Source organism: Oncorhynchus mykiss, chromosome 2, assembly GCF_057628025.1.
Source record: "Oncorhynchus mykiss isolate SJ-2025 chromosome 2, ASM5762802v1, whole genome shotgun sequence".
In the NCBI taxonomy this organism is placed as follows: Eukaryota; Metazoa; Chordata; class Actinopteri; order Salmoniformes; family Salmonidae; genus Oncorhynchus; species Oncorhynchus mykiss.
This window is the reverse complement of record NC_143023.1, coordinates 72,975,029-72,987,591: the sequence shown is the minus strand read 5'-3', so window position 1 is coordinate 72,987,591 and position 12,563 is coordinate 72,975,029. Positions and strand designations below refer to the sequence as shown.

At 45.3% G+C, this 12,563-nt stretch overlaps 1 protein-coding gene across 1 annotated transcript in view; it reads right to left on the bottom strand.

Annotated features, from left to right (window-relative positions):
- Nucleotides 1–12,563, bottom strand: part of tln2b (talin 2b) — a 144,930-nt gene that overhangs the window by 12,368 nt on the left and 119,999 nt on the right. The window contains exons 45-52 of the mRNA XM_036954991.2: nt 6,113–6,279; nt 5,664–5,847; nt 5,101–5,226; nt 4,284–4,400; nt 3,470–3,655; nt 2,878–2,985; nt 2,657–2,762; nt 927–1,051 (exon numbers count right to left, since the gene is read on the bottom strand). Coding sequence (XP_036810886.2) covers nt 927–1,051; nt 2,657–2,762; nt 2,878–2,985; nt 3,470–3,655; nt 4,284–4,400; nt 5,101–5,226; nt 5,664–5,847; nt 6,113–6,279 — 1,119 coding nt within the window. The remainder of the gene's footprint in view (nt 1–926; nt 1,052–2,656; nt 2,763–2,877; nt 2,986–3,469; nt 3,656–4,283; nt 4,401–5,100; nt 5,227–5,663; nt 5,848–6,112; nt 6,280–12,563) is intronic.

The following is a 12,563-nucleotide window of genomic DNA, read 5'->3' as shown; positions in this document are numbered from 1 at the left end:
TGAAAACAGAAGGTTCTCCAGCCATGTTTAGTTGTGCACCAGAGAGCTGGAAAGAGGGACCAGATCTGATCAACCAAAGACACAAAACAAGTACACCGAAGAGCACTACAGGGAGAGAAGGAAGAGTATTGGGAGGATCTGAGGTCCAATCTACAGCTGTACCGGTACGGTACGGTGCGCGCACACACACACACACACCTTAAACCTTTCATACTAGCTGTGTAACTTTTATACTTCAATTTCAGACAGACAAAGCTCACAAAGGTGTTCATAGTTTTCACAGACAACTTTTTCCTTTCAGAGAAGTTACATTGGTTTGTTTAATATCACTCCATGAAGTGGAAGAATACCTTGGGCTGAGAAAGGCCCCTCTCATTTTAGTGTAAAAATAAAAGAATGCTGCAATAAAACAAATGAAATGGGTTCAACAAGGAGGATGACCTTCCATCAATAGGCTTCAGACAGATCATCACAAATGTGAACTCATTCCAACATAAGCTTCAGGTCCCAGTAATGTAATTGTCTCCTGGCAAGACGGCTCTACGGATTCTCTCTAAAAACACCAGATTGCTCCCCAAACCAAACCTTCTAACAGACGTAAATATATCAACATTCTGCGAGCTCACAGAACACACAAGTAGGCTGTCTTGAGTCAGCATCGTTTTAGCGGTAGGCTACAGTTCACAGAATACTCCTATTCCCTACCAACATATCACAACCTCTAAAAGCAGCTCTGAGACTAACATATTACTGTACTTCAATGTACTTCAAAGTCAATGTGAACTTCTGTTATCTTTGGCCCAGGTAGCTTTCCTGATGAGTGAGTAGATAGGTTAGTAGACAGGTGTGTTCAGTGGTGGAGGTCTGTTCTGGGAGGTGTGGAGGGAGGGGTCGGAGGTGGTTGAGAAGGGGCCTGGTAGGCCTACCTTGGGCTTGGCTCTGGGTTTCAGCTGCTCCAGTTTCTTGGCTGCGGCTTCGATGGAGGCTGCCGCTCCCAGCAGCTCAGTCTCAGCGATGACAGTGGGGTCCTCAGGGTCCACCCATTCTGACCCTAAACCACACCACCGAGAGGTATAATCCCAACACAACATAGTAATCCTACAACTCTGAACACAGACACAAATAGAACCAAAGCATACACCACCAAGGCAGATCACCAGTTCACACAATGCCACTTCACTTATGCCCTTTCTATAAAAATGCCACCACACATAACACAAGTCACCAGTCAATTTAGAACACACAAACACAACTCCACACATGCAATGATAACAAGAATTATACCTCTGAACATACAATGCCAAGCAGATCTACCATGCAGGTTTTCCACTCTGCCGAGTTCTGTCGATAGACTGGGCAACAGTGTCCCCCGACCCCACGTCTTAGTCTCCAGTATCTATGCTGCAATAGTCTAGCTATGTGCCGGGGGGCTAGGGTCTGTCTGCCCCTCCCAAACCTACTGTCTTGACCTCTGAATGCTCGGCTATGGAAAGCCAACTGATATTTACTCCTGTGGTGCTGACCTGTTGCACCCTCTATAACCACTGTGATTATTATTTGACCCTGCTGGTCATCTATGAATGTTTGAACATCTTGAAGAATGATACGGCCTTAATGGCCATGTACACTTATAATCTCCACCCGGCACAGCCAGAAGAAGACTGGCCACCTCTCAGAGCCTTGTTCCTCGCTAGGATTCATCCTACTGTAGGTTCATGCCTTTCTGGGGAGTTTTTCCTAGCCACTGTGCCTCTACATCTGCATTGCGTGCTCTTTGGGGTTAAGCTGGGTATCTGTATTGCACTTTGTGACAACTGCTGATGTAAAAAGGGCTTTATAAATACATTTGATTGATCAATTGATAGTGATTATAATGCCTCAATGTTAAATAAGGTTAAAGAAGAGTTTGAAGAAGTGTACTTTCGATGGATCATTGTCACTCTTTATAGGTTTTAAAGTGGCCATAAAACAGGACTGTTTGGGAACAGCTTGGAAAAGCAGATGGAATGATGTTTTTCCAGATTATGTTGAACCCTGGGGAAATTTGTTCAGTATCCCTCCCCTCTCCCCCCAATCCCCCTCCCCTCTAGCTCCCCTATATGCCTGAGTGAACGGTGATCGGCAGGAACCAAACACCCCCATCTCTCCCTTACCTCCATCTGAGGCATGAAAGAGAGAGGAAAAACAAGAGACATTAGACATGTGAAATGGATAGCCCCAGTGGGTCGTTGGCTGTATGCTGGGATCCAATTCTCACCCAAACACAATATATTAGTCCTGTCAGAGATATGGACGGCAGGCAGCAGGGCTTCTGGAGGAAACATTCCTGGTATACATACATGTGATAGCCAACCTACTGAACTAATATGTTGACAATTTACATTGCAATGACTCAGGATGTTAGGCCCACTCTACAGCAAATGTTCTATAATATCTGTCTACATAACCTGTGGATAAATGTTGGTATTTTCATTATTGTGAATATTCTACTCACACAAAGCCATTATACGCCCTGGGAAGAAAACATCCCTAAACTAATTTACATTGTGTGCTACTGTTTGAATAAATTGTCAGAATGATATACTGGGTCTCTGCAATATGCTGTAGTCTGGTCTAACTATGCTTCTCTAGGTGAATGTGTGTGTGGCAGCCTCACCCTTCATGGCCTCAGCCGTCTGGATGAGCTCTGTCACACACCCCGCCACGCACTTGGAGTGTACCGCCAGCTGCTGCCTCTGGTCCGCTGTGGGCTTCTGGAGCACCTGGACAGACAAACAGACAGACAGGCACACAACAAATCATGGAGCCACATGTTATCAGGCCGAGCTAACAGAAGGTAGGTGTTGTCTGTGTAATGTACTGTATTCTCCATCTCACCAGCAGTACTTGCTCCAGCAGGTGGATGTATCCAGTGGTGCACTCTGACCCGTAGAGCAGGGCCTTATTCCTCACCTCCTCACTCACCTCTGGATGACAGGCCGCTTGCTAGAGGAGAGCGAGACAACACAACAACGGACTGGATGTTTATATATTATTTTCAGAAAATAAGGTTCTCTGCCTAATGATATTGACTATCAAGTCAAAGTAATATAAAAAGTTGTCTAAAAAGGTATGCTGAAGACCACTAGGCTCTCCTGTATAGAACTACAGCCTTAATATCGCTACTGCATTGCCACAGCAGTGATAGGTGGGGCAGCAAAAGTAATTTCGTTAAGATCGCCATAAGCCTTTTCCTCCTTTCCCCCAGTCAGTTCACTGTTGTAAGCCCACTTTTGTGATGCGCCTGAAGCACTTCATGACTAACATTCCAGACTGAGTGACATTGAACAGTGAGAGTCACACCAGACATCTAAACTAGTCCCTGCTGCCCTGCTTTCATGTTTTCCCTGGCAAAGCGGCAGTATGGGAGTGATGTGGTGTCAGTGAGAGGATGTGAGGCCGGAGTTGGCAGAGCTGGATGGATTATCACCTTGCAGGTGGTCAGCATATCAGAGATGGCTTTGCGGCTCAGGTTGGCCGTGGCGATGACGTGCTCCTGCTGGGCAGAGTTTCCTGCTGCCACAGCCTTGGCCGTTGCCGTGGTGATGCCCTTTGTCATGCGGATGAACTCTTCCGGCGTGGTCGACTTTTCGGGGACGTCCTTGGACTGGAACACCTGTGCACACACAGCATGAGTCACTGTGACTACACTGACAGCCACTTTGGTTGACCTACTTTCATTCACAGGTTGGTGCATCATTACTATGGACAGGAGTTTTTCTGACCATATGACCTGACCAGAAAATGCTCCTGGCCTTTATCATTGTTAGTCTTGAACTGTCAACAGTCACCCCGGGCTCACGCCCACTGTTAAAGTAAACAAGTGAGATGGACAAATGTCCTAGTGTTACTGATGCCACTGTAATTATGAGCTAAGTGGGCTGTGTTTGATTTGGATTTCGCCGCTGCAGCCTAGGTAACACCTGTTGTGGTCCTGAGGGTACACTGATAAGGATTAGCAGTAAATCACTAGAAAAACAAGCTGATTAACATTTCTGTCTCTCTTTCCCCCTGTGTCTGCAACACAATCCATGATAAGAGCAATGAGAAGACTGCAGGGCTTTGTGGAGGAGGGGCAAAGATGGACTTGATATTAGAGAGTTTAAGGTTGAGTAAAAACACTTAGGTACAGCATTCAGTACACCGGCACACCACCCTGTCTTTAACCAGCCTGGCAGCCTGCATCTCCTTTATGATATATCACTAGTACAGAGTGGCAAGGGGAGACCTTCAGGGTGTCTTACTGTCAACTCCTGTTTGATGCACTCAATGGTGGCCTCCAGTGCCCTCGTCCCGCGAGTAGCCTCATCCTCCACAGCCTTCACAGTCTTCAGCAGGGATGTCACGTTGGTAACCATCACCTGTCAGATATAAAGAGAGAGATGTGAGGAGGACACTTACTGAACACAGAGAGACAGGCCAGCAGGTGGAGTTGTCTCCCCCTAGAACCAGACACCAGAATGGGGTCTCAGTTGACAGCCTGCCAACAGTGAAGAAGGACAATGCTATACAAATTTCAGACCAGGAGGAAAAACCCTTGAAGCAAGGTTTGGCTGGGCTTCAGTAAAAGCCCTAGTCAGTGGCTCTCTCTCTGCACAGAGTGTGGGACATAAGGAACCTCTAGAACTAGTCACAGTGGTGATCACAGATTGCTCAGAGTTCACACCCCCTGTGACAAGCATGAGTCACACACACACCCTGATATAGGCACACACACACACACACACACACACACACACACACACACACACACACACACACACACACACACACACACACACACACACACACACACACACACACACACACACACACACACACACACACACACAGAGAGGAACTGTCATATCCTTCTGGAAATAGCACCATTTGTGTTTCTTGGAGAACATACTGCCGTGACACAGAGACAGCACCTTGTATAGATATGATCTGCATCTCCTTATACTGAAGCTTCATTTCTGTAAAACAAGGGTGGCTGAATAGACAAATGGACACTCCATTGGAGTGTGTAACATTCCGTGGTATATTCTCTATGTTAGAGCAGTGTATGTCTTACAGTACCTTGGCAGCACTCTTCAGCTGATACATGGACGGGTCATCAGCTGGCTTGCCTGAAGCACACTTGGTGGCGCTGATGAGCTCAGCTAGAGCCTTGGCCACGTCTCTCACCGCATTAATGAGGACCACCTTAGGGGAGGGAGGGGGGAGAGAGAGAGACCACATTAATACAACACAATGGACAGAGTACAGGTTTATCAGGCCTACCTGAGGTAAAGGATTTAACAGAGCCTGGCCTCATCACTTCTACCTGGAGCAATGCTACTTCTGATAGAATATAGTGGAGAGATACACAGGAAGGAAATTTGTGTGTCAAAAGGCCTGATTACAGAATGACAACAGACTAACAGAACAGTACAAGCCTATCAGGAAAACCTTTATAGAATACATGGGCATACATGTTAAATCACTATTGGACTACTTAGAGGTATGTAATATAAATATGTAGACATAGAAATACGACAAATTTATCAGGGGTAAAAAAGTTGTTTTTGAATGAAAGATTGTTGTAGCGTTACAATTATGTGTTGTCATTTCAGTACAACAGGGTGCGGTCAGTGTATTACCTGAGTCTCTGGGTCGTCAGAGCCCATGCTGGTGGCTCCAATTTTGACTACGTCAGTGAGCATGGTGATGGTCTTGACTGAGGACTGGGCAGCCTGGGCCAGTCTGTCCTGACTGGATGCTGCCCCAGACACCAGCAGCTTAGTGTCCTCCACCAGAGCCTTGGCTGTCTTCAGAATGCTCTCCCTGAGGGACACCACACAACAGCTTGTCAAACACCCATTGGTATAAATAAAAATGTATTGAATTGAACACTCAGTTCATGGGAAGAGACAGTCCCTTTCCTTAAAAGAAAGCCATCTTGTATGAGGTCAAAGTCCATCCATTCTATTAATTCCTTCATTCACCTCTACTTGGCTTGTGGTTTCTGTGGACATAATGAGTTTGGCCCAAGGTAATCTCCTCAACAGAATAGTGTTCACCTCATTACTGTGACCTGCTCTAGTCTCACCTGTGGTCAGCGAAGGTCTCTTCGTTCTCAGGGTTGAGTGTTCCGGCCGAGGCGAACATGATGGTGGTGTCGAGGTCCGCGATGATGCCAGACACAGCACTAGCTGCTGTGATGCAGGCCTGAGTACCTTTGTTACCTGCCTGCAGTGCAGACAGCACCATGGCAACCTGCATGGACAGACAAACAGACATACATGGGAAGCAACATACACACAATAACTTTTTAGTAATTTAGAAAGAACAATTTTCCTCAAAGTAGCGGAAGTAGAGTCAGAGCTAGAAAGAGAGGGGAGGGTTTGGGGGGGAGGGGGGGGGGGGGGTCGAGGTGAGGAGGATTATTTAAGATACTGTTTGAAGAGGTAGGGTATCAGATGTTTTCGGAAGATGGGCAGGGACTCTGTTGTCCTCCCGTAGGGGTGGGAGGGCCAGAAGACCAGAGGTGGCAGAACAGAGTACTCAGGTTGGGTTTAGGGTTTGAGCATAGCCTGATAGAGGAAGGGGCAGTTCCTCTTGCTGCTCCGTAGGTAAGCACCATGGTCTTGTGCTTGAAGTAAGCTTTGACTGGAAGTCAGTGGAGTGTTCGGAGGAGCCGGGTGATATGGGAGAACTTGGGAAGATTGAAAACCAGGCAGGCTTCAGCGTTCTGGATAAGTTGCAGGGGTTTGATGGCACAAGCGGGGAGCCCAGCCAACAGCGAGTTGCAGTAGTCCACGGGAACTGACAAGTTTCTGGATTAGGACTTGTGTGAGGTAGGGTTGTACTCTATGGGTGTTGAAGAGCAGGAACCTGCAGGAGCGAGTCACTGCTTTGATATTTGCAGAGAACGACAGGGTGTTGTTCAGGGTCATGCCTAGGTTCTTTGCACTCTGGGAGGACGACACTGAAATTGTCAACCATGATGGAGAGGTCTTTGAGCGGGCAGGTATTCCCCGGGAGGAAGAGCAGCTTTGTCTTGTCAAGGTTGAGCTAGGGTTGGTTGGCCGATATCCAAGTTGAGATACAGTTGAAGTCAAAAGTTTACATACACCTTAGTCAAATACATTTGAACTCAGTTTTTCACAATTCCTAACATTTAATCCTAGTAAAAATTCCCTGTTTTAGGCCAGTTAGGATCACCACTATTTTCAGAATGTGAAATGTCAGAATAAAAGTAGAGAGAATGATATATTTCAGCTTTTATTTCTTTCATCACATTCCTAGTGGGTCAGACGTTTACATACACTCAATTAGTATTTGGTAGCATTGCCTTTAAATTGTTTATTTTGGGTCAAACATTTCGGGTAGCCTTCCACAAGCATCCCACAAAAGGTTGGGTGAATTTTGGCCCATTGCTCTAGACAGAGCCGGTGTAACCGAGTCAGGTTTGTAAGGCCTCCTTGCTCGCACACATTTATTTTCAGTTCTGCCCACACATTTTCTATAGGATTGAGGTCAGGGCTTTGTGATGGCCACTCCAATACATTGACTTTGTTGTCCTTAAGCAATAATGCCACAACTTTGGAAGTATGCTTGGGGTCATTGTCCATTTGGAAGACCCATTTGCAAACAAGCATTAACTTCCTGACTGATGTCTTGAGATGTTGCTTCAATATATCCACATAATTTTCCTACCTCATGATGCCATCTATTTTGTGATGTGCACCAGTCCCTCCTGCAGCAAAGCACCCCCACAACATGATGCTGCCACCCCTGTGCTTCACGTTTGGGATGGTGTTTTTCGGCTTGAAAGCCTCCCCCCTTTTCCTCCAAACATAACGATGGTCATTATGGCCAAACAGTTATATTTTTGTTTAATCAGATCAGAGGACATTTCTCCAAAAAGTTCAATCTTTGTCCCCATGTGCAGTTGCAAACCGTAGTCTGGCTTTTTATGGCGGTTTTGGAGCAGTGGCTTCTTCCTTGCTGAGTGGCCTTTCAGGTTATGTCAATATAGGACTCGTTTTACTGTGGATATAGATACTTTTGTACCGGTTTCCTCCAGCATCTTCACAAGGTCCTTTGCTGTTGTTCTGTGATTGATTTGCACTTTTTGCACCAAATTACGTTCATCTCTTGCAGACAGAACGCGTCTCCTTCCTGAGCGGTATGTGGCTGCGTGGTCCCATGGTGTTTATACATGTGTACTGTTATTTGTACAAATGAATGTGGTACCTTCAGGTGTTTGGAAATTGCTCCCAAAGATGGACCAGACTTGTGGAGGTCCGCAATTTATTTTCTGAGGTCAGCCAGTGGTCAGTGATGAGTTGATGAGGGAAGTAAGGAATGGGAAAAGAGATGGTCTGGAGAAGGGAGGAGGGGATGAGGATGGGTCAAGCGGGCAGGTTGTTGGGTGGACAGACCTCACTAGTCGCAGGATGTAATTTAGAGAGGGCAGAAAGAGGTCAAGGCGTAGGGTAGTTCTGTGTGAGTGAGACCAGTGGACTCAATAGGCTGAATGAATAAGGAGCAGATGTCCTCAACCTTCTTTTCAAAGTGGTTGACAAAGTCGTCCGCAGAGGGAGAAGGGAGTGGGAGTGGGTGGAGTATTAAGGAGGGCGGAGAAGGTGAAAAAGAGTGGCCTAGGGTTAAAACAAGAAGCTTGAAATGTAGAGTGGTAGAAAGTAGCTTTAGCAGTGGACACAGAGGAAGAGAATGTAGAGAGGAGGGAATGAAAGGATGATAGGTTCTTCGGGAACCATTTTTGCTTAGCTGCCCGCAGGCCTGTTCTGTAAGCACACAATGAGTAATTTAGCCACGGGGCAGGAGGGAACGGCCGAGCCGGCCGGGAGGAAAGGGAACAGTGTAAGTCATAGGATACGGAAAGGGAGGAGAGTAGGGCCGAAGAGGCAGAATCAGGAGAGAGATAGATTTAGCAGAAGGGAGAGATGATAGGATAGAAGAGGAGAGAGAGAATATTGCGATGGTGCATGACCATCTGGGTAGGGGCTGAGTGGTTAGGCTGGAGATTAGGGAGACAGAAAAGGAAACAAAGTAGCGATCAGAGATCTGGAGGGGGGTTGCTGTGAGATTAGAAGGCGAGCAGCCTGTAGTAAAGATGAGGTCAAGCGTATTTCCTTGTGAGTTGGAGGGGATTGGGAAAGAGTGAGGCCATCGAAGGCAGACGTTGGGAGGTTGAAGTTGCCAAGTACGAAGAGCGGTGAGCCATCATCAGGAAATTAGCTTATCAAGATGTCAAGCTCATTGAGGAACTCTCCAATGGCACCTGGTGGGCAATAGATGACAATAATATTAAGCTTGAATGGACAAGTGAGAGAGGGAGAAAAGTGAACATCTCCACTTAGGAGAAATGAGTAGGCCTGTGCCACCACTGCTACGATCAGATGCTCTCAGACTATGAGAAAAAACGTAGTCAAATGAACAAAGATCTGCTGGAGTAGCAGTGTTCTCTCAGCATAGGCTGAGATGAACTTGGCGTTCTTGACCACAGATTGGTAGTTTCAAATGCTGCCAGAGTCCTGGAATTCCACATGGGTTGTGCGTGAAGGGTACACTAAATTAGAAGGGTTGCAGCCAAGTGGTGGGGTGCGTCTGTAAAGCCTACAGGGAGACGAGCGAACAGGTATAGAAAAACACACACATAGTTGCCAACAAAAAGAGCAAAGATTGTATCTGAAAATTACCAGGCAAAATATACTGAAGTGAGAGAGTGGTGTGAATTAACAGCAGCACCTCTGGGTCTTTATCAATAAGCATCCAAACACAGCATGATCATAAACAAATCATTCACTCTGACCTAATTATGTTGTTATGAGAAAATAAAGGAGCTGTAGCATATCATCTGATATTATCTGTGAATAACAACCACCATTCAGGATCCAAGGCTTACAGTACATGATCCCCCATACCAAATAACGTGTTGATGAAATCGTCATTTGATTAAAGCTTCCCATTTGCATTCAAATCAAGATGTGAATCAAGGTAATGGGAGGGCTGACTGTGAGGCAATCTGAGAGAGCTGGACTGAGAAGGGAGCTAGCAGCAGGAGAGAGAGAGAGAGAGGGGGAACCGTGCATTAGCCCTGAGCCTACTGCTGCACAAACACATTAAACTAATGACTCTGGACGCTGCATCACACAGTGCTCTCTATCCTTCCTAATCCAGACAGAGAGACAGACAGACAGACGTCTGCAGCCCCTCACAAACCAAACACCATGAGAGTAAAATTCAAATGAGGCACCTCAAGGTTCAGCTCCCCACACGCACGAGGCCACAAATTATTCATGTCTGAAATGAGTCTTAAATGAAATCATGCGGTGAGGGAAGAGAGATATTCTAATGCAGACTCATTGAAAACCAGCGATATCTTCTACTAGTGGCAGGGTCACAGAAAGGACTAACTGGCCTAATTTCACTACGTACAGGAAGTGTAACCATGAGAACATGAACTGAAGCACTGAGTTGATATTCATCTTCACGGCTACTGTACAGCACAATTTGTTAATGTAATACAACACATAGCAAATATAACAGTTAATGTAGGTCTGCTTTACTCACTCCCCCAGTTCTTCCCCCAGCTATAGGGCTCAGGGGGACAAGGTTTTTCAGGCACAGTGGAGAACGCTCTATTATAACAATCCATTATCCTTGGAGCCGATTCTCACCTATTCCCCTGACACCAAAACGACATTCACACCTGGACTCTTTCTTCACAAAAACCCCTTAGTGATTCTGCTACCGGCATCATACCCAGAACACAGTAAGCAACTTCCATTCAAGGGAATTACATTCTCTTTCACTTAAAGTAGAAATCCTAACTTACTCGAAGCCTAGTCATGTTCAAATGCAGTAACAAAAGCCAAGGTGCAGAACAAATCAACTGAAATATATATTTTGGCATTCAGATAATAACATCAGGCTTGCTTCCTAACTCTTTACTATAGCTTAATTTACCCATATCTCATTTACTGTACTATTGTCTGGGCCAGTACATACTGTATGCCTTTTACCTAAGGCTCCTGAGTGGCGCAGTGGTCTAAGGCACTGCATCTCAGTGTAAGAGGCGTTACTGCAGTTCCTGGTTCGAATCCAGGCTGTATCACAACCGGCTGGTTAGTCCCATAGGGCAGCGCACAATTGGCCCAGCATTGTCCGGTTTTGGCCGGGGGTAGGCCGTCATTGTAAATAAGAATTTGTTCTTAACTGACTTATGTCGATATAGGACTCTTGTTACAGATTAACGTGGTACCTTCAGGCATTTGGAAATTGCTCCCCCAAAAAAATTCTGAGGCTGATTTCTTTTGATTTTCCCATAATAGGCACTGAGTTTGAAGGTAGGCCTTGAAATACATCCACAGGTACACCTGGCCTGTTGAAGAAACTCTTCATCAATTTACACCAGTTATGCATTTTCATCTACAAATACTCATACCTCCCAGAAAGTTTACCTAAACCCGTCAATGGATTCTTCCAGGTTAATTCTGAAATGCATCTATATAACAGAAGACACTGTGATAACCTTGACCCTCCCCACTGCCGCACCTAACATTGTGTCTGATAGTCAATTCTCTGAGGTACCATACATACTAAAATTCTTATCATCACATTGCTAAAACCTCATCATCCCTCAATAACTTCAAGCGAAGACTAGGGGTCAGCCTGATGAACCAAACTAGTCAGTAATCTCCTCCATTTAGCCTAACTCTCTCACACATCTAAACACAACATATACTGTTATTTTTTTTGTGATTGCTGATCAATTCATTTGTTTTAACAAACCTTTTTTAGTTTTGAATTGTATGTCGTTTTTTTTGTGCCCTTGGGCTTCCAACCACACCTACACACCAATTGATATGTATACAGTTGAAGTCAGAGGTTTACATACACTTAGATTGGAGTCATTAAAACTTGTTTTTCAACCACTCCACAAATTTCTTGTTAACAAACTATGGTTTTGGCAAGTCGGTTAGGACATCTACTTTGTGCATGACACAAGGAATTTTTCCAACAATTGTTTACAGACAGATTGATTATTTTACGTATAATTCACTGTACCACAATTCCAGTGGATCAGACGTTTACATACACTAAGTTGACTGTGCCTTTAAACAGCTTGGAAAATTCCAGAAAATTATGTCACGGCTTTAGAAGTTTCTAACAGGTTAAATGACATCATTTGAGTCAATTGAAGGTGTACCTGTGGATGTATTTCAAGGCCTACCTTCAAACTCAGTGAATCTTTGCTTGACATTATGGGAAAATCAAAAGAAATCAGCCAAGACCTCAGAAAAAAACATTGTAGACCTCCACAATCTGGTTCATCCTTGGGAGCAATTTCCAAATGCCTGAAGGTACCACGTTCATCTGTACAAACAATAGTACGCAAGTTTAAACACCATGGGACCACGTCGCCGTCATACGCGTTCTGTCTCCTAGAGATGAACGTACTTTGGTGGGAAAAGTGCAAATCAATCCCAGAACAACAGCAAATTATGTTGTGAAGATGCTGGAGGAAA